The sequence below is a fragment of the Calypte anna genome, chromosome 3, assembly GCF_003957555.1.
Source record: "Calypte anna isolate BGI_N300 chromosome 3, bCalAnn1_v1.p, whole genome shotgun sequence".
NCBI classification, from domain to species: domain Eukaryota; kingdom Metazoa; phylum Chordata; class Aves; order Apodiformes; family Trochilidae; genus Calypte; species Calypte anna.
The window spans coordinates 94728063-94754543 of NC_044246.1; the positions used below are offsets into that span (position 1 = coordinate 94728063).

The 26481-nt window shown below is 37.6% G+C and overlaps 1 protein-coding gene across 1 annotated transcript in view; it reads right to left on the reverse strand.

Moving 5' to 3' along the window:
* Positions 1-1220: 1220 nt before the first annotated feature.
* Positions 1221-26481, reverse strand: part of ARHGEF10 (Rho guanine nucleotide exchange factor 10) — a 107495-nt gene continuing 82234 nt past the window's right edge. The window contains exons 25-29 of the mRNA XM_030448639.1: positions 25884-26041; positions 15347-15489; positions 10436-10610; positions 3878-4000; positions 1221-1900 (exon numbers count right to left, since the gene is read on the reverse strand). Coding sequence (XP_030304499.1) covers positions 1386-1900; positions 3878-4000; positions 10436-10610; positions 15347-15489; positions 25884-26041 — 1114 coding nt within the window. The 3' untranslated portion in view covers positions 1221-1385. The remainder of the gene's footprint in view (positions 1901-3877; positions 4001-10435; positions 10611-15346; positions 15490-25883; positions 26042-26481) is intronic.

The following is a 26481-nucleotide window of genomic DNA, read 5'->3' on the forward strand; positions in this document are numbered from 1 at the left end:
GACTTCATTCAATTTGTTATCCATATTAAACATATTTTCACTGAAGGATGTGTCTCATCACCATTTTTGGCATTGACTTTCTGAGCTGAAGGCTCTGTCTTATATTCCACATGTGCAAAGACTAGTGCAAAAAGCAATTACAGCAGGAATCCCAAATTCAAAGTTTCCTTTGGAAAGACATCGATTCATTAAGAAATTATGATTAGGTCTCTAGAAGTCAGCCCTCTTATGCTACCAAAGCAACTGCTTTCCCCACTGAGTGAATGAAGCTGTGAATGCTGTTTTCTCACACCATGCTCAGTGGAAACTTATGGTGAAATGAGGTGATGGACACTCAGATATGACCATATCACTGCTGTGACATCGTTTGATAGGTGCTTGCCTGAGGGTGCAGCACAAATCAATACATACCAGACCTATAGGCATAGTGATTACCTGTGCTTCCTATAGATATTCCAATGTTAGTGTATTCCTCCCCAATTAATGATTTAATTAATAATTCCATTGTTAATTCACTGGATGTGCATGTCTCCTTAAAAAAGGCATAGTCCATGCCTAGCTCTGACACTGAGTCACCGGGGGGAGAATGTGACAGCAGCACTACAGTGCACAGCTCTCTCTTATCTGCATTTTCTACTTGCCCCAAGACATAGCATCCTCAGAACTTTCTCTGTATAACAAAAGCAAGCCACAGACACATTGCACCTACCAAGAAAATTAATGCACTTTTTGTGCTGCAACTTTTTTTTAAAGAATATTGAGCATAAGAAATATTAATAAAAATATCTGTTTTCCATGTTGAAATAAACAAATAGCAGTCAATTAATATAACTGCTGCTGTCCAAACCAAACTCTGGCTTGTGGAGCGTTGTTACAAAATATTATAGTAATTACCAAATTAATATTAGCTTGCATTGGACTATTTATTCTTCTAAAATATTTGCTAATTGGTTAAAATCTAGAGTCCGTGCAATATGCCACTTTGGAAAAAGAGCAACAGCTGATTTACATAGTGAAAACCAGCATGAGATATGGCATGCATTCCTTGACTTCCCTAAGTGCTATAGAACATAATTATGATATTTATAAATGTGACTATAAATAAGGTAGAGATACTAAAACCATTTAAAAGTGTCTAACAGATCCTTTCTGTTCTAAGTATCAAGGAGAGCATCAACTGCTAAACATTTTCCAATACCCTCACACTGCAGAATATTCCAAGCATTTGAAGAATCAGTCTTGCAACCCTTAATCCTGTGATCAAAGCCTACTGAAACTGCTCCCAGGTGTATTAAACTCCATCCATTTGGATCCTAAGCTGGCATTTGCTGTAAAAGGGTATCAGAGTATTTTTAATAGCAGAAAGTATCTTGGATCCAGTTCAGTTAGATATTCAATAGAGGGATTTGCCAGACCATCACTGAAGACACTACTTCATCTTGTCGCTGCTGCTTGGTCTTCTTGTTCACTCTTCTGTGTCCTTGGCCACCAGAAATAACTAATACTGAACTTGCTTTCATCTTCTTGGACTTCTGTCTTTTACTTTTAAATGAAATATTTTGATCTTTCAAAAGCTCATAAATGTTACTATCCTCTGGCCTGTGTTCTAAGGAACTCGATCCATGAGACAAAGTCAGGGATCCAGAAGATGATGATAAGTCACTTTTTTGTGCAATAGATCCTACTGAACCCCCCAGCCAAATTGCATTGTCATGGGTGTTACTGAGGGAAGAGCCTGGTCTTTCACTGTGCAGAATATTCTTTTGGTCATCGTCCTGACCTTCTGAGCCAGGAGGCAGACTGCGCCTCACTTTGTTTCTGTTCTTCTTGTTTAGAGATGTAGCCATTACAAGAAACTTGACTGGGCCATTGTGTGCGTGGTACGACACCATTCCTCTTCCTGGAGTCAGAAGAAAAAGACAATTAGAGAATATAATCTATTTTATCACAGTGTTCCACCATAATTAGTTCATTAAATTAGTTCAGAAAAGCGTAACTTGTAAACTGTAACTGTATCCAGTCTGTCTTTGGCCTTGTCTGTATATAATTTACAGAAAAAAATGCACAAAAAAGCTATTGTACCACAGGTGTTTTAGGACTGTACTAATAAATGAGCTGAAACATGGCATTGTGAATTTTAGTAGACTTACTCTTGTGCTTTGTTCCTACAACAGTGTCAACACAGAAGTGCTGCAAACTCCTTTTTGTTGGCATCTACACAAATGTAACACTGAGTTTTCTCCAGTAATCCAGAAACAAAATATTTGGGTTTCAGTTAATGCCATTGTACCTCTGTACCTCTCCAGAATAGCATAAGAACATCTGTTTCATTGTAAGAGACCTTCCACACTATACAGTAGGAACTAAAACTCATCTTGCTCAATGGCTGTCTGGTTACCATAGCAGATTCATAAGGACAGGATTGAGCAATTATAAATTTATTTTTAAATATTTAAACAGTGGAACATTGGTGGTACAAGGAAGGTTTACACTATGCAGATCATTAGAATGTCTAAAAAACAAATTCCAAATGGCCAAATTCAGAAGCTATAAGAATATCAGTATATGTGGCTTTTAAAGAAGAAAAAGAAAAAAGCAAAAAAAAAGTCTAGCATTCTACAAACCCAGTTATAATATGGAAAAGAGCAAGGCTAAAAATCACTCTGTTCATCCCTAGCTCCCTAATGCTTTTCAGGGTATGATAAAATAGACTCTGCTTTTACAGAAAGTGTAATGAGAAAAAGTTGAATTATCAGTATTGGAAACACAACTGAAGAAGAGTCAATTTTTCAGCTCAAATCCCAAATATGGTATTGAAGACTATCAAAGAATACAAGAATAGATCTCTAAATGTGATGTTGCTAGATATGTGAAATATGAAAAATCTTGACTCAACATAAAAGCAAGAACATAAAAATGACAAACCACAAGAATCAAAACAGAAAATGGAGAATAAAATGAGATTTTTTTAAAATTCTGCAACTATGCTTTTTCTTGTACTGCATTTCTTTTCACCTAACACAGGCTCTCTATTTTCAAGAAGCATTTATCCTGTGTCACACTGGATTATTGCTGCGTATTTTGCTGAACACAGAGGATTTCATTTTCATTTTGCAAAGTTACATAAGCTGTTTTGTTTTTTTTTTTTCCCTGAAGGAAGTTGCAAACAGCTTGCCTCAAAATCTGTCAGCTTCCCTCCACAGTGCAGAAGCTTGAGCAGAATTCTGAACTCAAAACATAGCATGGCAAAGCCCCTAGTAGGCACTTTAAAAATCTTGCTTCTGCAAGTAGCTTGAACATTTGCAAAGAGATACAGCAGCATTCAGGCATTTATATTTCAAAAGGAGTAACTGGAAAGTAACTAAAAAAAAATGCCTCTCTTCAAAATGCAAAAATTTTGATCATTGTAAAAACAAACAGAAAGAAATATATACTTTCATATATTCCAAGCCTACTGTTTTGAGAGAAAGGGCACAAAACTAATTTACTGAATAACCAGTCAGACAACTTATTAAACTTTCTGTACCTATGTCTCTAAACCTAATGTGTCTACTTTCCCCAAATCTGGAAGAAAGCTTGTTTGCACTGTCTTCTCATGGCCATATATTTGACCACCTCTGACATGGTTAACACTTATCTTTGTCTTCTGTCCTAAAAACCAAGCTGTCTCAGCTCAAACAACTGAGCCAGAACTAGTCAAGTATCTCTCTGTACTGTAAAGCTCAGAAAGAAGAACAAACATAATTTCATCATAAAGCTCTGATACATATCTAACCAAGGCAGGTAACCTGGCAGGTTCATTTAAGCTATTGACAAAACAGAAACAATCTTCAGTATAAAACCATTGTATTTGGTCTGTCTGAGAACTTTCACTCACCAGTTACTTTGGGAATCCCCTGCAAGCGTGGCACTGGCAATGCTACAATGATACCCAGGTTTGTTCCAACCAGCAACAACCCATGGCACACCAGGAGGCTGCTCACTGAAACTCGCTGCTGCCCTGCAAAGTTTAGGAAGTACTCTGTTACTTAAGGAAGACTGTCACCTAGATCAAAGTAACCTCAAGAAAACACTATCAGTTGTATCATATCATTCAGCATAGCACTTATTGCAAAGGTAAATATTTTTCTGGATTGTGGCATTAAATTTCATGTATACAGCAGTTTAATTACTGTTTAACTTCTGAAACGTTCTGTCCTAAATCTCTAAACTACAGTATCTAAAAGTTGACAAAGATTATCTTTACAAACATGTTTTTTTAAAATAGACTATATTTGTATATTCTCAATATGAAACTGAAATATATATTCTGAAATATAAACTGAAATTTATATTCTCAACTCAAAGGCATTTTACTTCACAATACTCAATATATTGCCATAACACACTATTCTCAAGACTCAGTCCTGTTCACAACCAATTTTTTCTCCTAGTTTTTATTCTGTGAAACTGTATGAGAAATGTTCTGTCCCTCTGTTTGAGTCTGGGTTCCCCCACACATGAATGGCACTGGCATATTGGAAAAAGTCAAACAGAAGGTGACCAATATGATCAGGAGACTGGAGCATATGGTATACAAAGAGGTTAAAAGAAGTGATGTCTATGGCTGTCTGATGGGAAGGGCACAGAAGACAGAGCCAGACTCTTCAGATGTGCACAGTGATAGGATGAGACACAACAGATACAATTTGGAACATGGGAAATTCAGATTTTAAGTAGGGAAAAGCTTCTTCATCATAAGGGTGGTCAAACACTGCAATGGGTTGCTCAGAGAGGTTTTGGAATCTCCATCTTATCCAAAGACATTAAAAATTTGGCTGGACAAATCCTTAAAGAACCAGGTCTGAGCAGGCCTGCTTCAAGAAGGATGGACAAGATGACCTCCAGAGTAATTTCTATTTTTGGTTCTGTGATTTTCTATAACATATTATTTATGGGATTGCTATTCTTCTAATAAAAAAAAAGTAATTTTGCTTGCAAAATTCAGTTCAGATGGATTTTCAAGATGGCCTTGCCAAGTTTCAGAAATGGAAACTATGGCCTGCTCAACCTTCTGCCATAGTCCAAGTGTACACGGAGAAGCACTTAAACTCTGCTGCAATCCTTCACGTTAAAAATCTGCTTGCTCTTGGATTTATAATTAACTTTACATGTGAGAGCAGTAATTCCCATCTCCATCACAGCTCTCAGTTGTTAATAAGTTCATCAGTAAGTAGGCATTTAGATTCCAGGTCTGACATAACTTGGATGGACCTGCATGTTGCTTTGGAAAAGGACCTTAATTATGGTGTATCACAAATGAATAATGCATTTTCCATCTCATACCTTGAAGCTGAGCCAATCTACACCCAAGAATATATGAATCTCTGACCTACTTGGAAAGCCCAGAAGGAACAGCTTGACTGTAGCCCAAAGCACTCAACTCCAAAGCAGCAGGCAGACCACAGTTCAAGTCTTTCCTCACAGAACTTTACAAAGACAAAGTATTAACCCATTAAATCAGCAGCTGTAACAAGCACAAGTAAGTTCATGAGGCTCCATCCATCCCATGCAGACCTTCAGGGATTTATGTTGTTTTCCATAAACTGCAGATGTTTACGCTGTTAGGACTGCATCAGCCCTCTTCAGCTAGGTAATGGTCTCTGCCTATAGATAAATTACAAACTTTTTGAAGCTGGGAGTTTGCCTTTTTCACAGTTTTTTGGTTGGTTGGTTTGGTTTTGATGAGGTTTTTTTGTGCAAATTTTTTTTTGTTTTGCTTTGGGGTTTACTGAGATATTAATGGGATTAATTTCTTTTCCAAAACAAAGCACACAAAGGTGCTCTTTTGGCACAAAAGAAGTTCAAGCAGTGATGCCCAAGCACCTATTGGAGCATTCAAAACTCAGTATTTGAATTCTGTGATGTAGAGGTCAAGCTCGCTCAAGTTCTGTGTGGGGCCATACAAACCCCTCTGCCACAACTGGTGCCACAGCAAGGACAAAGTAACCCCAGATTAGCTTAACCTCACTCCTTTTCACCTGAAGCTTGTTTGACAAAGTTAAAAAAAAAATACCTAAGTACAATTTTAAAACTTTTAAAATTACAAAGGATTTCAACTCTACTTTTGCCTCTCAACCCCCTTAGCAGAAAGTATAAAACAATGTGTGTGAGTTCATACTCCAACTCTGAAGCAACTTCTAACCAGCAATTTTTACCAGAGAGAACTGGTAATATGCATTACTGTTTCCATGGGGGAAAACAGCAAATTATCATCCAGCAACTTAGAACCTTAAACACTGAGCAAAATCTTAAGCATGAACCACCTATATATAGTAAGGTTAAAAGGAAAACTGCTTGCTTTGAAGTCTTGGAAAAGCAGGAAACATCTGCATCTGAAAATGTACTTTGAAATAGCACACAACAATTAAAGTTGTATATAGATATTAAAAAGTCATTAAAATATCAACTCAAATTATAAATTTTTTATCTGCTAGTCAAGGTTTGAAATAATAATTTTCTTTGTTATTTTGTGATGTTTTATTCTGATATTTTTCACATTCAGTGGGAAAAAGTAAAGCAAATTCTTTAGAATGCATTATGCAGTAAGCACAGAAATTAGCATGTTAAGAAGGGAAAATTATATAAACATAAATGCAAAACCAAATCTAATACCCTGTATCTTTAAATTTAGACAAAGAATTGAATTCAACATTAAAGATTATACATGAACAAATTGTTTTAATTCCTCTGCTCTGCTGTATGTTTGCCTTTCTCAATTACAAGAACCACCAGATCCAGATGAATACCTGTGTGTTCCCACACAGATCTTTTGAAGTCAACCCTAGGTAGGTGCAAGGGCACACTGGTGCATGCCATCTTACATCACCATGCTGCTCTTACTATTTAAAAAATAACCCCGCCCTACAGATTCATTGGGCTGACCTGAAGTTTTTCTCAACCCTTTTATCATTTCCCAGAAGTAAAATAATTTAAAACACTGCATTTTATGGTCTGGCACCTGGTGGGGTAGGGAAAAACAAAGCTGCACACCTCGAAGTAGAGTTTGCTTTCTGCAGAGATGACATGATGCATTTTTTTGTTTGCTTTTCTCATACCTGTTTCCAGGAAACACACGTGTCATTAGAGGATATATGAATATAAACAGAATACAGCAACCTCAGCAGAAATCAAACAGCTAACCTGTCATCGTCCATTGTTCATGAATAAAATTATATGTATCAAAGTAACCTCTTTAAAAGGACAAACTCTTCTGGAGCTGAAAGGAAAAACATAGTTAAAGATGCTCTTGAATAATGAAATATTCAATGTGACTACACAAAATGAGCAGACTGTCTACTCAGCATAATGTGTGTGTGACAGGGCTGTGATGAAGGCTGGTGAAAAAATGCCTCTGCTGAGATTTCAACTACAGATCACAAATGCTAGGCACAGATATGCTCTACCAATGAGGTACACTGCACAGGTGTAGTGTGTGTGCTTTTCTTCAAATGCTAAGAATTTTCTTTCCCCCTCCTGCTTTGTATGTCCTCTGCTCAGCTAACAGAGTTATGCCTGGGCCACTCAAAGGCAATCCAGCTGTACTGTAGTTTACTAGATAATGAAATAAAGAGTTATCTGGACCTATAACAATGATGAAGTTCTTGCTTTCATCCATTCTCTTCCATTCTCATATGGCATTGGTGGGTTTTTTTATGTTTTGTTACAGAACACGAGGTTGCTATACATTCTGAGGGTGTATTTCTGAGGATACATGCAATGAAGGTACTGCGGACCATTCTGGACTAAATGTCCGCTCCATGGTTGTTTCTGTGACCCTGGTTTAATTTCCAGTCCTGCGTTCCTACACACAAACTTCCCCTAACTCCAGAAAGCGGCCCTCCATTTTTTCAAACAGACTTCCACAGATTTAACAAACTATGTCCAGCAGATAAAAGATTCTGCCCTACACAGTCTGATTTTTTTTTTAATAAACTTTGATGAATCCTCCTGTGCTGTTTCCCTTATACTTCGTTTCTCTGTGACTCCCACCCACTCTGCTGCGGAATTGTTTTCCTCAAAGCAAAGGAAGCACATCCCTTCCAAAAAAGAGCAGGCAGTGATATTTAATGGTGTCTTCTCCTAAGAACAAACTTGGGAAAATCTGATGCATGAGAACTGGTTACTAAGGTTTTGAGAACCTCCTACTCTTCTATCTTAATTACTACAGCTGTGCTTTAAATACAGCACTATAGCTCACCATAACCATTCATGACAGTGATAGGAAATTTTTCTTCTACGTGTAACAACAAAATAATTTCATTAACTTTTTAGAGTGATGCTTCTCTCACGTTGCTTTAAACAAAGACACAGGTGATATGTCCAGGTAGCCTATGAGGCCAATATTACATTTTGTTTTCCTACTAAAATCTGGGCAAAAGAAGTACAGCTTCTTCAAAGTTATGAGATCTTGCCTTTCTAACCTCTCAAGACTCTGAGCAATATTTTTACATCAATTTCTTCTTGCTCTTTTCAATACCAGTTCAATTTTTACTTATGTGTGATTTTTCCTTTTTAAGAAACTCCAGCTGGATTTGAGAAAACTAACAGAGCTGTTTTCTTTAAAACCAGAAGTCCTAAAAATCATCAGTAGAGACACACATATTTTGTAAATGCACAGTTATTTCACTCCTTTACTTTGTTGGGGGTTTTTTTTGTTTGTTTGTTTTTGTGGTTTGTTTAAATCACATTATATAATGCACAGAATTTGATTTATTCTTTGGCTGCTTTTAATACCAAAAGATCCTTCCTGCTGCTTTATTAGGTTAACTCTGCCATTTAGCCTTTGTTGTTGCAGCACTATTGGGATCATATAAACAGGCCCAAGAGCTACTGATAAATAATTGAAATTCATTTCATTTTTAGAATGGATTCTCCCTTGGAACATTTTCTGTAATAACGTTCTACTCCTGTAATAAATTTCCATTTTCACTCACTGGATTGCTTTTCCTGAAGATAGAGAAGAAGAAAAGGAACTAAAATGGGTGAGAATGACACAGAGGAGATACAATTAGCTAAAACAGTTTTTTTTTTAAAAATGTATGCTACATCAGCAGTTTTGTTACTATAACAATGAACACTAAAGCTAAATTTTTAAACTATACTTTTGAAGATTTTTATACACAGAAAACATGTATAAGGGAGGCTCTACTTCTCCTTCCCCCCCCCCCGCTGTAAATATCATACCACATTAAAAGTTAATCTTTTTTACAACTGATCTTGATTTCTGTGCATTACACAGTGATGAATTCAATCCAACAACCTATTTAAAGGAAGGTGATCTGCTGCTGTTCAGTGTTGGATCTACAGTTAACCACCAGATGTAAAAAACACCCTGTTTAGAACATGATATAAATGGATGTAATTTAAAATAGAGCTTTATCACAAAGCTAATGTCACCTGAAAGAAAACATGATAAGAAGACAGGGTCTGAAGGATTTTTGATCCAAGAATCATACGTAACTCTTGTAAGCATACAAATATAGCATCAGTGCAGGAAGAACTGGGCTGTGCTAGGTGAAAAGCAATACAGCTGGTGCACACATTGCCCATAAAAACTGCAGATTCTCTGTCTATTGCAGTCTGTAAACAGGGAGAGACAGAGAACAGTTGCTCCCTCATTGGCACCTCATGCCCAGCCATGCCAGTATTCCTTTTTTGTCCATATTTTCTCCCAGAATTGCCACAGCTCCCACCTAATGTGCTTGCTGATGCTTGCAAAACACTCACTTGCAAAACAGATACAGGAAGTGCAACTGTCTGGGACACTGATGATTTGAGGATGATTGAACAGCTTCTGTCTTAAAGCACTTAAAGATCTGTTAACTTTATCCTAACAAACATAGGTTATGTTTATTTAAGACTAACCTTTTAATTCAACAAATCTCCAACTAGCAAAAGACTGAACACAGTCTGAAATGGGAGTATTTTGAGTGGCTGAGCTGAGATCACTGGAACTACTGATGCAACTACAATCAAGCAAGTGAGGTTTGGGTCCAGATCCTAGGCAAACTGACTCCATCATGTTCTTTAATGCTAAGATCCAGAAGCAAATACTAAACTCTACAAACATATTTTCATGGCAGACTGCATTGTCTTATTGCTTCACAGTCATGAAAAAACCAAAACAAAAACCTAAACAGAAGAATCCACCTGCTTATCTATATGATTACACGTATAGCCTCTAAGGAGGAGATTTGCTAGTCAATAGCTCACTGCACACACTTTTTCTGGGCAGGCAACAGATTGTGATTTACTAAAGCAAACAGTCCCAAGACAGTTATCAGACTCAAAATCTGAGATGGACTTTTTGATTTTGGCTTAATCTACAATATTCTGGTGAATGACACTGAAAAAGACAAAACAAAAATGTTATAATACAATGTGCTTCAAGTACCTGGCAACATATTGTGAACAGGTGTGGCAATGTTAACATCCTGGAGGTGCTTCAGTGTCTCAGTGTGGAACAGGCGAAGAGTAGATCCAGATGTGAAGGCAATCCAGATTCCCACTCCAGCAACAGCCATGTGAGAGATTACCATCCCTTCCTCTTGATGGGCTTCAAAATGGGTCTGTAAGAAAAACAAGGATTCTGTGGGGAGATGCAACTGAATAACATTAACCAGCCGTCTTTATCAGCTGTTCAGTATAGGCACTGTATCTTTGTCCTTTAGACAAAGCTAAGCTTCCTCTGCCTTGCTCAGGATATGTTCTGACTGCTGCATTTGGTTGCTTGGTTTGTTTTTGGTTTGGGTTTTTTTGTGTGGGTTCCCTGTCTCCCCCTCTCCCCTCCCTTTTTCTTTTCTTTTTTCTTTGTTTTTTTTTTTTTTTAAATATATCATCATTAGTATGGAAGGATTCTCAGCAGAAGTTCTATCTAACGATAAAGTAACTTCAGGGTAACTTAGACATTGTATTTATTAAAAATATTGCATGTGAGGCACTAGCAAGCCTGTAACAGCTCAGACTTCAAAGGATTTTGTATTTCTTTATTGATAGTCCTTTGGGAAAACTACCACAGATGAGGTTCCTGGGAGTGGGCAGGTTTTTCCCAGTACGTTACTTTTATCAACAGCTAAGCTCCTCTTTGAAGAGTACGAAATATTTTCACCTGCATTGTTAGGGGGTATTTTCAGCACAAGGATAACAGAATCAAGGAAAAAATAATCTTTGGAAAGCAGAGTGTTTATGAATATAAATACACAATTATTTGCTCAGCTCTGTATGAAACAATGTGAACCTTAGTATTCCAGTTTTTCACCTCACAGGGAACTTCACAAGTATTAGGTATTTTGTTTTCCTGTCCTTTAAAATATTGATGCCTCTCATTTGAAAGGCCAAAACCCTCCTTCTGAAGTAACACAAAACTTTGAATATAGACCTTTTCCCTTGACCTTGACCTAGTACCTCCCCATTTACAACTTCTGTGTTGCTCCAGGCAGGCTGAAACCTCTCTACATGTCCTTGTTAATACCCAAGATAAAGCTGTAGTAAAGTTCTTTAATCATTAACAAGAAGTAGGGATTTTTTTTTTCCCCTCCCATTTTTTCTTCTAAGTAAATAATTTCTGAAGTTAAGCAGTCTTTTAATATTGTGCCAGCTATTATCAAACACAGGGAGCTATTCTGATAAACATAAAACTTCCTTGGCTAAATAAATGACACTGTTCCTTGGATACAAATCTGTCTCTGAGGGCTATGGAAGTAAATATCTGCTCTCATATTGACACTAAGCATTATATACTATTAATTGTATTTGCAGATCAAATAGAAAAGTACCTCCTTCCTCTTTGTAAAAGTACACTTACATTTTCTATTCATTACAATTAATAGCTACATTTTTGGTCATTTTGCATCAAAATCTAAAATACATGTTTCTCAGGATAAGATCTTAGCCTGAATTATATTTTGAATATACTAGGGTTATAGATATATTGTTCAAATTATCTACCTAAATTCAACAAACAAGCTAAGATCATAGGTAAAGAATAGAAGTTTAAGCTTTCACAATGTGTAACATTTGATATTATACTTAGTAGGCACTTAATTTTATTTTCATATTCCATGAAAAATCGGTTGTTTAAAAAGGGGATTTTTTTTAAAATGTGTTAACACTATTCTTCAAATTCTACTAAGTGAACAGAATAGTTTCTCTGCAGCTATTAGGCAGTGGTTGGTTTTGAGTGTTACTGTATACACTTCTTGATTCCTCAAATAACAACACGGAAGATTGCAGGGTAAGAACCTCTGGCAGGCACATTTATATTCACCATTTTCCTCAATGAAAATCCCTTCATTCTTTACCAAATGATACACATAATTTGAAAATCATACGATTTATTTAACAGAATAATTCATCCATGAACATCTTTCAAAGCTAGAAGCAGCTCTTGTGACTAAATTTCCCGATCATGCATGTTGAATTGCAAAAAGGATTTAAAAATGGTAACCTCTGTTTAGAGACTCACACATCCCTATACTGATGACCAACTGACTTTTGAAAACTTCTCCAAGGCCACTGAAATAAACCTAACCAGCAATTTTCTCTGGAGTGGTCTGAGCACAGCTGACAATTCTGTTGGTGCCACTGTAAACAACTTGCACATGCATTTTTGTCACATTCCATTTTCACAGGCCAGCTCATTATACTCCCACTTAGTCTCCCCTGCCTTTCTTACAGCTGTCTGCTGAAACACATAGATGCATTTAATGTAAAACTGTAATACTGTCAACACCATAAGAAGCATGTAAAAAGAACTATTCTTCTCTAAGATCTCCGAATATGGAGCAGGAAAATATCCCAAATCTGTATATTCTTTTTATAAATGTGTTTCCATATAGAGGATAGCTTTGGTATCTGTTTCAACCACATGTCCATCAGAAAACCAATAGCTGACCTTTTTCTTCAATTATTTTTTTCCTTCTCATAACAAGAAATGCAGACACAAACAGACAAAATATCTCACTCTCTTTCTTATAAAAAAAAAATTGAACTTAGTTTTCCTTTTTTCATAGCTACATTCCTTTCTATTCTGAGTCCAGCTCTTTCCTCCCTCGTACTCTCTCACTCAAACTCTATAGCAAGAGGAGAGCTGCAGAGGACATTCTGGATGCCCCAGCCTGCCTGCCCAGCAGCACAGCCTGACACAGCTCAGTATTGTTTCAGCAGTGCAGGGTATGGCTGGAGTCTTTCTTTTGAGGGGGTGATCACTTGCACCCAACAGCTGTGCCAAGAACAGAACCACAATTTCTCAAACTTCATGAGAGATGTATAATGGCTATCATTGTCCACAAGGGTAACACTGTCCTGTGGGTATCATTGTCCATAAGGTAAAACAAATGACTTTTACTCCTTTGAAGAAGTTACAGTACTCAGGCAACATACACTCATGCATAAGGATTTTCATTTATTCAGAGCAACTGAACATTTCAGAGCAACTCCTGTAGGGTCAGATTTTTAAAACAAGACAAAACAATGTAGGATGAAATGCCATTCAATTACTGTCTTTATTCTGTGAAATACACTGGCATTTTTTGTTGTTTTTCAACAAACACATACTACCTCTGTAGAGCACAGAGATTCACAGGCACAGAGGCCACTATGGGATCAAGGTCTATGCCCCACAGCAATAGAACTATCAGATCTAGGGTCAAGACTAAAGACAAATTTCTTCCTCACAGAAAGATTATCAGAGTATGTAATTAATGTAGTACAACAAGTAATGGATTTCTCATACGTCCCTTGCCAGAAAGCTTGAGGCATTGTGCCATTCTGGGGCACTGGGCCAATAAAAGACATTTCCTAAACCTTCTAGTGCCTTTATAGATAATGTCTATGACACAGGACTTATATATGCACAATAGTAGAAAGCAATGAACAAACAAGCAGCTGTAATTTGAAGTATATGAAGATATAAAGGAGTTCAGCAAAGAGGGAAGAGTAAAGTAGAAGTCCATGTAACATCTGGATCCCTGCTGATAGAGAAAAGGATGAATATTATGCCAAACATCTTGAGTCAAATCATTAATTCTCAACAAGAAAAGGAACACAGGAAGAATAAAAATTTCCTTTTTTCCTGTTTCCCTTCCTACAGCAGCTTCTGTTCTGCTCAATAAGGAAGAGGTAGCTCAGATGTACACAGCTGCTGATACTGTTAAAATATTCCCTATAGGCAAAGTTTAGCTTGCCTCATGTATAATACTGAAAAATATTGCACATAACCATGGTATGAACATCACAGTAGATCACTTTTGGAAATACAAACCCAGGAAGTTACCAGAACAAGTCAGGTAACTGATCAAGTAGCAATAGTGAAAACATTACTGAGCCTTTTAGTCTGGTGAGGTGATGAAAAGATCAGGTCTGTGGAATAAAAATATATAATCCTAGCATCTACTCAGACAAATCACCCAGAAAGCACAGATAAAGTCAGAGGAGATTAGGATGTTAGCTATTTTCCTGCAAACCCATGACAATGACTCACAGAATCAATTGTACCAAACAGACAATTGTTGGGAGAAAACACGATCATCAATGAAACAAAAAAGCAGCAACAAAGCACACAAAGAAGGAGGCTGTGTGTTCATCACGACTCCTGTGAGAAAGAACTTCATGGCTGTAAACATCATGCAACTCAGTGTAACTGTACCGTAGGTTGAAGAAGAGGCTTAATTCCTAATGTTTCATTAACTCTAAAATTTAGGCCACTAGGACAATCTTTTGGTGGAGGCTGCAATTTTGGCAGAAATGAGGCCTTAATACTTTCTGGAAAATGTGGTCACAAATATGATCCTGTATCCTTAACACTCATCTTTCCTTCCAGAAAAGCTGACTTTTGTATTATTCATTGGAAAATATCATTATGCAATGCAAAATCTGTAGGCCATGAAGAAGCAAAACTCTGAAGAAATATATTATGAAATCATCACAAGGTACAAGTAACATCTAACTGTGCAGAGGCAGCCTCTTAAATCTTCTTCTGGAACTAACAGGCAATGCCTATAGGCACCAAATTCATTGCTGCCTTTCCACACATCTCATTTTTAAGCAAACCTCTTGCCTAAAATACTCTATGAGTTTCAAGCACCTTACAGAAAACCTGTAGGAAAATGGAAGCAAACCTAGGTCTAATGAGACATCACCAGAGAACACCATGGGAGAAATTCAAACTTCAGGGAATGGGTTTTAACAGACCTAAAATTATTAAAGCTTCCTGAATCGTGAAGTTTCTTAAACTGACTTTAATGCTTAAAATTTCACCACACATTCCCTGTAGCAGTATGTGAGCAATGCTTTTAAAAGCTTTTACCTCTATGGAATGTGTCACAGTGCTGATTATAAAAATTTGTCCACCGCATGCAGCCCAAATGGTCTCCTCCATCACAAGCAGACTTCTAACAGGCAGAACCCCCAATTTAACTATCTTCAGAGGTTCCGTGTTCCACGTCCCATCTTCAACAAAAAAAACAAGAAAGGTTATACACAGCAAAATGGTAATCTTCGTTTTAAAACAGTTTTGAAAACACTCTCAGCTCTACTGGCTTGAATGTCTACAAGCTGCCACTTTGAGCTACACTGTGATTTAGGTATGTATCCTATGTGATTTAGGTTTAGCTTCCAGGGCACATTTTTTAGGGTAATACAAAATAACAGACCCAAACACTCTTTGGTAACTGAACAAATTTTACCTGCCTAAATTGATGAGGAATTCCATTTTGCTCTTCTGATTCTACCGCATTTCTTTCCAGAGGAAACAAAGTCAGAAAGCCATGGCTGATACAATTTTGTCCAACTGAGAAGGAGCTCACTATCAGTCTGTTTCAAGATGAATCACCCTCCAAGTAGGACAGTCCAAATTACATTATGCATGTGTGTGGTACAATCAATTATTCAGAGATCTGATAAAAACTGTATGCTGCAATTTACCACTGTGGTCACTCTCATTTGCCATCTCTTTGAAACAAGCATTAGCAGATTGTTTCTCTCCAAATTTAAGAGCTTGCAACATGGGTGTTCTTGAAATAGATGTACACATAGAATTTGACATGGAAATATGCCAATAATAATTTTTATACTTTTATATTAGTTTATTTCTATAAAGTTTTTCTATTAATAAATGCTCATTGAACACAAAGTTTCAAAGATGACATTTCTACCCATTATGCTTTTTACCAACTGTTACATGTTGGGCAGAGAATGGATTGAGAGCAGCCCTAAGGAAAAGGACTTGGGGGTTTTGGTTGATAAGTTCAACATGAGCCACCACAATGTTCAGTTTTGGTCCCTGCTCTGCAAAAAGGATGCAGACATGCTGGAGAGGGTCCAGAGTATAGCCACAAGGATGATCAAAGGACAAAGAGCACCTGCCATACAAAGAGAGGCAGAGAAAACTGGGTTTGTTCAGCTTTGAGAAGAGAAGGCTTAAGGGAGATTTTATTCCAATGCTAAAGTACTTAAGGGGCAGTTAAAAAGAAGATGGAGACAGTTTACAAGGAGTCACACGGACAAGACAAGGGGCAACGGGCACAAGTTGTTCTTGGCAAGATTCTGTTTGAACTCAAGAGGACAGTCAGACATTGGAATGGTCTCCCAGGGTAAGGGGTGGATTCCCTCACTTTGGAAAGTTTGAATTTTCAGCTTTACAAGGTGCTGAGACACCTCATATAAACAATAATATTAGAAAGGTTGGACCAGGTGATCCTTGAGGTCCCTTTCAACCTGGCATTCTATGATTTATGATTCTATGAATGTACACTTGCAGCCCAGAAAGCCAACAGTATCCTGGATGCATCAAAAGAAGCATGGCCAGCAGGTTGAGGGAGGTGATTCTCCCCCTCTACTCTGCTCACCTAAGACCCCACCTGCAGTACTGTGTTCAGTTCTGGAACCCCCAACAGAAGAAGGAGTTGAAGAGAGTCCACAGTAAGGGGACAAAGATGATCAGAGGACTGAAACACCTCTCCTATGAGGACAGGCTGAGAGAGTTGGGGTTGTTTATCTTGGAGAGGGCTCCAGGGAAATCTTATAGCAGCCTCCTAGAACCTGAAGGGAGACCTACAGGAAAGCTGTGGAGGGACTTTTTACAAGAGAGTGTAGTGATAGGACAAGGGGCAATAGCTTTAAACTGGAAGAGGGTAGATCTAGTTTAAACATTAGAAAGAAATTGTTTAATGTGTGGGTGGTGAGACACTGCAACAGGTTATCCAGGAAAGCTGTGGATGCCCCATCCCTGGAAGGAAGTTTTCCAAGGCCAGGCTCAATGGGGCTTTGTACATCTCATCGTTGTACTTCCTCATCTAGTGGGAAGTGTCCCTGCTTACTGCAGAGCAGTTGGAACCAGATGATCCCTAAGGTCCCTTCCAGCCCAAAGCATTCTATGACACTATACTTCAGCTATAACATCAAAATCTGTTCAAGTATCTGTTTTTGCATTGAAATAAAATGTCAAAAAGACCTCATTTCCTCAATTTAGCCTTCTTCCTCTATAAGCTGCAGAAAAGTTGTCTACTGAAACCAGTTCAACTCAGTAACCATTTAGATTTTGGTTGATGAAACCAAGGTAAACACAATACAGCTTTTTTCTTTACCCCCCTCCAATAACAAGTGCATCTTCTACGATTTGCTTAGATAGAGGGGCATGAAATTTCCTGCTTCACAGCAACAGCAGCAACAACAATAATGAGAAGTCTCAGCTCTGGAGTGCTTCTTCTTGCTTCTGACATTTGCATGACACAGCCTTCACTGAGTCATTCTCAGTATGTGGCTCTCTTCTGAAAGACTCCTTGTAAAAATGGCATTTAGTTTTAGGCTGCCAAAACAATTTTCATTATTTTAGTTTGCAAGTGAGAAACATGCTTCCAGCTATTAGTCTGCAAATTCTCCCAGTGATGTCAAAGTCACTCAGTGTTCTTCATGACTCATATGTACCATTAGTAATAAAGAAATTTTCCAAAAGTTTTCATTTGATAGCAACCACATTATCACAAAATTACATTATTGAGTGGAGGCTGCCCATTCTCTATGAAGGCTCCAACCACTGTGGGCAGTTCAGTACAAAGCCTCCAGACAGCCGAGCTGCGTACATGTGTGTATCTGACTCCCTGGATGGCATAGCAGCACCCAGTACACAGCACTCTTGTGTTTCCCTTTTAGGGATAGAGCCAGAACAATTCTAATATTATTCTTCCTGTCTCCTCTGAAGGATAAAAACCGTGATTTTTGGCAGAGCAGGTATGCTGAGTAAGAAGCTATCTTTTCTTCTGTAGCAGTATTTTCATTAAACAAAACAGACAAAACCATTCACTAAACTCAAAAGCTCTCTCTCAAATACATTCAAGCTTTATGTTAATCTACATATAAAGCATAGCTGATACTGAAGTGAAAGGAGAATAGGGATTTTCAGGGTCTCTGCTGTGGACACATTTAAATTTTGCTTAAATTTCAGTTCAAGCACCTAAAGTGTTGGGTTTTTTTATCTGGACCTTTACACCATGAACTTCCCCACAACTCCTCAGCCTGAGCATTTAGCCATGATATTAATTTGATCTGTTCTTATTTAAAATTATTATCTAGCATTTGTAATAGCTTTGAGTGAAAAAGAATATTAGTACTGGTGTCAGGTGGATGTAGATTGCAAAATAAAAATTTTAAAACAATTTACAGCAAGATAAGAAGGTGAGTTCAATGTTACCAATGCTACAAATACTACCAGTGTTAAGAATATTAGGCTCAACGAATATGTATATCAAACTCAATTCTCACAAAACCATTTTCTGTTGGTGCTGTTAGCAAAGCATTTAGCAATCCAATTAGCTTCAAGAGTTCAGTGAGATTAGACATCTGAAAAAAGGTGAGATAGAAATCTGACATCTTCCATGTTACTATGACTTCATGCAAAGAAATTGCAATCCCACTTGATTTATCATCCTGGGAAAAATCCAAAGCAATCACTCTATCCAGCTACCCAAGCCATGTGATAAGGCTATTCTGTAGTACTTTTAAAATTTCTTCCTGCAAACATTGCTGTCTTCTAAATCAGACAGTATTGAGAGAGAAGAGGGAGAAAAAAGGCCGGGGAAATGCTCCCATCTGCAAATTGAGGCAGCATTTAAATGATGGGTCAGCTGTGTTCTGGTCCCCGCCTCAGCAAATGCTCAATTAATTATACAAAGTGGAACAGCACTAGGAGGAGAAATTAAGCAATGTGAATCCCTTTTTTATTGTGGTAGGCAGGGAAATCTTGAGACTTGGAAGCATGAGTACAAATCCTCTCAAGCCAGGCAAAGGATTAAGCCTGGTAATCCAACATACTTTTGTGAATGCTTTAACCACAGGCTGCTGGTTAAAAGCAAGACTGCAACTTTATTTTGCTGACCAAGACCTTTACTGCCCATTACCAAAATTACTTCTCAAGACTGTGTCTAGTTCACAAGTTGTTTCAAGACTTTCAAAATGACAGGTTTAAGAAAATGTAATGCTCACTCTGCGTCTCTCCCCAGATCTCAGCAGGCTCTGCTCAACACCTGTCTGCACAAGACTTCATGTTTGACACGGTTTCATGCTGTCTGATTCAAAGTTCACTACTTCAAAAATCTAAGTAAAAAGATGCATTTCCTCTATTCTGCTTGGGATCCAAGATCCAAAACATACTTATTTAAGCAGATACAACTGGCACTACCCATATACCTAAAATTAGATGCAGCACTTTGCAAAAGATATGGAATGGCTTCATTTGTTGTTATAAACCCTCAGTTAGTTACTGATTTAAGAATAATTATTCTTCCTGAGAAAAAAACAAGAAGCAGCAAGAAATAGTAGCCAAGATAAAAATTTTTCCGACAAACTCAAAACATAGAATAGGACAAACCCAATGCAAGGAGCCCAGCAAACTCTTTTTTCTGAAAGGCAGGAATAGACCAAATGAAAAGTATGCAATGGAGATGTATATAATGTGGCTCCCAGAAATCTGGCTAGAGAATATCTACAGGAGTGCCCACAGAAGTGTGGCTTGTTTTAAAATCCTGTTCAATCAATGCCTTGTTTCTGTTCTCTAAACAAGCACTACTTCAGCTTGAGAAAGATTTTACAGTCATTTTGGTCTCTAGAACACTGAAAAGCCACAGACAATAAAGTCGTCTTCTACCTCTAAGGTAAGCATACAGATTTCTAATGATATGCAATATACAGTACATACATCCTATAACAGTAAGCAAGTCTGTATGTGGAAAAATCAGTTATCTGCATCCCGAGCAAATAGAAGATGGAAGCCTGACACAGGCTATGCGAAACACTGTTCAGAGATAGAGGTTTTCCTTCTGCAGTCCATACAGGTGTTAAGAACACACAAAGATTACTGTATTTACAAGTTCTAGTAGACTTGGATCTTAAAACTGACAACATCAAAGTAGGTATAGACTCTTACTTTAGATACATATATTTGATACATGAGACATGACAATCTCTGACAGTATCTGAAATTTTATTGCTATAGAATAGACATCTATATGAATTACAGGTACAGCTGTTTGCCAGAATAGGATTCATCTACAACATCTGAGAACTGTGAAATATAAATACAAATCTAGGGGCTTCTAGAAATAAGATGTCATAACTTCTGACATTTGCCTATTAGATGAATATTTAAAACATGAGAACATGATTTTTAATCACTGTTGCACCTATGCACCAATAGATCTGAGTTATGCCACTATTTGTAATACCCTCTAATTCTCCAATACTTCCATGACTTAGTTTATACCCCAATGTTCAACAGTATCGTGCAAGGCTTGTACCAGGCTGTAACTGCATTAGAGTAAGGTAACTCGTGCTCCCAAAATGCTTCTACAACTGTTTCCATTCATGTATTTTGCTACTAGTCTCATGATTTTTATGAGTTTTAGAAAATTAATTATCCTTCCAGTCACACATATTTAATCATATAGGAAAATATTTAAAACAACGTTAATTTTACAGGACAGTATGTTGGCTATTTTATCTTTCTGTGGTGTTTCCATAAATCACAGAAAAGTGCAGGGAAGTAATATTATTTTACAATAATTTAATAAAACCAAATTTTAATTATTTAAATTCTAAATAATTTTTTCATCCTTAGCATTTTTAGTAATTATAATTTCTTGGTGCTCTCACGTCTTCATAGGAAATAACTTTTATTTTATTAAGTTATCTCCTCTTTTGGAGGTCTTTTTGAAGTTTGTAGTAGTTTTCCCTTTCTTTACGCTTGCAGTCGAGCTGAACTGAACATGCTTTTTTGTTGATAGCTTTCTCTCTTGCTTAGCAGCACTATTGATGATTTCAACAGAGCTGCCAACACTGCCCTGGGAACAGTGGTTGTTGGTTAATTTGTGCAGTGGAGCACAAACATTTTTTCCATCACATGGTACATAAACCAACACTGTTGAGAAGTAAAATAGTAGCTACAGAAGTAAAATGTTTAGCACATTTCTTATCACTTGGAAGTAAGCTAAGATACTCAGGTCTTCTAAAAAAGGTGGAACTAGGAATGAACTCCACTACACATTCATATGGTAATTTTTTCTTTCATACCCAACAAATTCTTAATGTTGAATTGCTGGCAGAGTTCTACCTAAAAATATAGAGGGATGGTGCTGAAAGTGCAAATATTTGTATGAGATACACAAATAAGACTGACAGCAATGTCAACATATTTCTGGTAGCAAGTATTTGGTGATACTGCTAACAGTACAATTAAGTCAACAGCATTAGTTTGTTTTTCAGCATCACTGCTCTGGTCCTCTCCCAGACAACTTAATACCACTCCTTACTTTTCATAGCAATACCTCTCACCTTGTCTACTTTCTGTGGTAGCTGCATGCCAGAACTGCACCCCTCAGACACGCTGGAGCAACTGCGTGGATCCACGTGCCAGTGCTCAGTTACCCTCAGAAGAAAAAAGTGTGTCCTGACGTTCAAAGGCAACCTCCTGTGTTTCAGCTTGTGCTTGTTACCTCTGGTCCTGTCGCTGGACTACTGAAAAGAGCCTGGTTCCAACCTCTTTCCATCCTCCCTTCAGGTATTTATAGACATTGATGAGCTCCCCCTGAGCCTTCTCTTCTCCAAGCTGGACAGTCTCAGCTCTCAGCCTTTCTTCCCAGGAGAGATGCTACAGTCCCTTCATCATCTAAATGGCCCTGTGCTGGACTTTCCCCAGGATATCCATGTCTCTCTCATAATGAGAGTCCAGAAACCAAACCCAACACTCCAAGTGTGGTCTCACCAGTGCTGAGCAGAAGAGAAGGATCATTGAGCATGCTGTGTGCTGTGAATTTAATTCTAGGGAAAAGTGTGGAAGGGTTCACTGTGGGTGCTGTACACACATGTGAGAGGCTACATATACCAATCATGCCCAAAGGATGGCCACTGCAACCAAAGTAGCATCTTTTTTCTATAGCTCTTCTCTCATCTTAACCAAACTCTGAAACTACTGACATATTAATTGCTCTACTCTTTGCCTCAATCATTCTGAATGTTTTTTTCTTCTTCCTGTTGCTCTCCATAATCTTTACATGACCTTATAGAAAGGAAGTGTGCATCTATGTCTAGAAGAAAGGAAATAGCTGGAACTGCCTACAGTATACCAGGAACAATACACCTATATTATATAAAGACTGTGATTTCCCTTTCCTAAGATACTTTTATGAATGAAGCCAAACATGTGCTGACCTCTTTTGGTATTACATCACTCAGGGAACACATCTACTAGGCTGTCTGCAGTCATCACAAAGGGGGTTTGCTAAGTTTTTTTAAAATAAAGAGAGTAGAATGCACTTTTTCCTTAACCTCATCTAGCACTGTTTTGCCTGGAAATATTCCTAATAATTCAGCCTGAGGCAAACACTAAATACACAATATTTCTGACTGATAACTGTGCAAGAGTTAATAGCCCTGTAAACAAGTTCCCAGCATGCAAGATGGCAAAAACTTTGCAATCTGCATCACTGCCATTCCCATATATAACATTTCCCCAAACTGGTCTTTTACCCAAAGAAAACTAAGGATTATTGAGGATAATTATCATGGTTCCTATTTTTAGGGTTAACTCTATTAGCTGACCATCTTAGTCCATCTGTAACATTTTCACAAGATCATCATGTTTGCTCACATTTAAGAAGTAAATAGGTTTTATTTCATCAGCACCTCATTTGACAAAATCATTGACTTTCCTTATAATTTATGTCCAAATACATTCAGACTTAAGAAGTCTTTAACTCATAAGGGAAAACACATGGATAAAGAAGTGTCTCATTAAAACATGTCTACACTTCATAAAGGAAGAAGTGCTCACTGTGCACCCTCAACTATCCCAGTGGCATGGCAAGTATTTGGTTTAATACACATACTTTTTAGTTTCCATTTGAATTACTTCAAGATAAGCCTTTCTGCAGCTAGAGAGCACTCTGGATGCTATCTGTTTGACAAAGTTCTCTTCTGAAGAAAGTCAGAAGGCAGCGCTTACTGTTAGTAAACATGGTGGATATTTACATGCATTGAAATATCTGAAGACACCAGGATAAATTAGACCTATTTGGGTATTGAAAACTGAATGACTGAAGTCATTGGTCTTTGACTATACATAGATAAAGCTTCAGTAACTGAACTGATCTACTATACTTTCCGCCCAGAGAGGAAGACACAAGGTTCACAACTCTTAAAGAGCCTTTCAGGAGGGTTTTCATTCCAGGAGAAAGACTACCCCTTTTCATTCATTGAATCCCCCACCAGGCTGCACAACCATTTAACCTGTGCATACTGTAGCTTTTGTCCTTCTCAGACTTCAAATCAAGATGCTTTGTAACGCAGTGACCATATTTCAAGTTCACTTTTCATTTTTTCCTTAATGTCCTTTATGCTGACAGACCAAAACCCTACTTGAAGTGCTCAGTGGGAAGATAACCCCCTCTGTAGAACAGAAGGCGACCCTGATGAATTGCACAAAGCTCTTTAGAGGATGTATTCCCTCTCCCTCCTGTTTCCCCGAGTGGATTCCTTTGTTTGGTAAAATAGGTCAGTGCTCATAAAAACATCCCTCCAGGGCTGACTGCCTCACATGACCACAGTAGCCAACTATAAGGAAGAATGAATGAACACTAACACAGGAGCATCTGATTTCTGTAACTTTCATGAGGCATGGAGAACTGAAGTAACACACACAGACCAAACTGTAAGGAGGGGGGGACTAAAAGACGACTCAAAAAACCAGGAATGCTTCAGAGTTTTAGAGATCCCATAATGCACTGGGACAGGCTCTATGACTATCTAGCCACACAAAAATGGTATCTTCAAAGAAAGATGAGGGGAATGCTTGAGGATGCTATGATCCTGGTCAATAAAAAGTAGCCTCCAGCTCATAACATAATTCAGTCTGGATAACAGCTCTTCCCTGTCCTTAACATCCTCTGTAGATATGCAACACAGGCATACATTCTTTCCTATACTGACATAGATGCCACTCATGTTTTTGAAGTGGTCTTTTCTGGAAGAAGCTGAGTGAAAGCAATTGCAGTCTTCAAACAGCATAAAGTCACCAATCTCTTTCAGAGAGGATGACAGATTCACTTTACTACCCAGCCCAGGTCCATAGTGAAACATCAAAAAATTGTTATGATTTCATAACAATAGGGGCTCACTCCTGCATCTCCAAAGCAAAGGAAAATTTGCTGTTCAGTGATAAGATCTAATGTCTGGCTTCAGATCAGAGGCAGCAGCTCAAGAGGAAACCTACTGAGTTGAATATGACAACTGCTGAAAGGAAACCTTTTTCCCCATTCTTTTTTTAAGTCTTTTCTGCTTAAAAAAATTTTGCATCCTATACCTTTCCCAAACTAAGTCTTTATATGATCTAATACTGGCCATTTGTTTCAAGATTCAAGTACTGAGCTTGGGTCCTCACTTAGAGACTGCCAGAATTTAGTAGCTCAGGTAAAGTGCCACACAAATGCAACTGCACTGTTTACAGGGCCCACCTCATTAGAGAAGCATGACAACCATTGTTATGAGCTAATGAGATACATCAGAGCTCTGCTGGCTTTGTGTTCTGCAAGGTTAGGTGTCTCAGTGCTAACATCTCACTTGAAAACTCAAGTTTCATACTCTGAGTAAAGCCTCTGCGATTTTGAACCACCTCAAGTATGTATGTATGCAGTACTGCAGGAAAGCTGCTGAGATGTACTGGAAGTACACAGACAAGCACCCAAACCAGCTCTGGAGAAGACTTCTGCTTCAGAAGTATTACCTGGGTTTATCTTTGACTCAAATTATTTTAGACACTTACTTAGCTATGCACAAAACAACCAACTGTAATGCAAATGGAACAAGCAGTCCAACTGTGAAATACATGAGCTGCACACACAGGCAAGACTTCTTCTTATATATATATATATATAGTAAAAATGGAGCTGTCACATCAAATGAGATACACAGGAATATCTACCAATAGAGGATTTTTGTCTTTTGTAACACCAGTACTGAGTAGTTCATTGGAATAAGCATGGCACTGTGTGAAGTACAGTATACTGCCTATTATCACTAACTTTTAGATTCCTGTAACACTGAAGACCTTAGAGTTTAAGCTCAGGGGCACAAATCAGTTTTCACAGGCATATGATAGAAGTGGAAACACTATGAAAGCTTCTGCTATCCTTCCAAAAGGGAAAAAAAAATCTTTTTACAAATACTGGAAATTGTAGCAACCTTAGTTCAGCAGTTTTACAAAGAATTTTTGGAAAATATAATAGTGGAAAACTACTTCTGCCAAAATATACAGACACATGAGTTCCTCAGGATATTGTCAAATCATATCACTACATTACCTTCTGCTTTTGTGTAGATTGAGATGTTTCCATTTACCAAGCCAGCAAACAAGTATTGAGACATATATGTTAAACTCATAACAGTTGATTTTTCAGGAGTGAAGAAGTGTTGAAGTCGAATTTTCTTTGAGCCTTGGCAACTTTTGTAAATAGAAATGCTATAAAAAGAAGAAAAAAAAACAACCCATGAAATTACATTTTATTCAGTTCTTATTAGAATATGTACAAAAAAGGTTTAGAATAAAATATGGGGAGGGAAAAAGATTTACTACTTAAATACACAGGAAAATGCATATGAAAAGAAGTATCTTGACCCTCCAAAATGTCTATGTAGACAATTTGCAATTACTTAACATTTATATATGACAACACTTTTCCTATTATCTTGCCTGGACAAACATAATCCATAATAAAAATTCAGCTCCAAATCCTTATTATGACTCCATCCAAACTTTTTATTAGGGTTTTGTTGTGGTGTGGTTTTTTTTTGTTGTTTTTTTTTTTTTTAACAAAAAAGATTAAATTATTACCTGGAGAACCAGGGAAAAGAAAATCTCACTATAAGACATCAGTTACACTTAAAATTCCCAGCATTCCT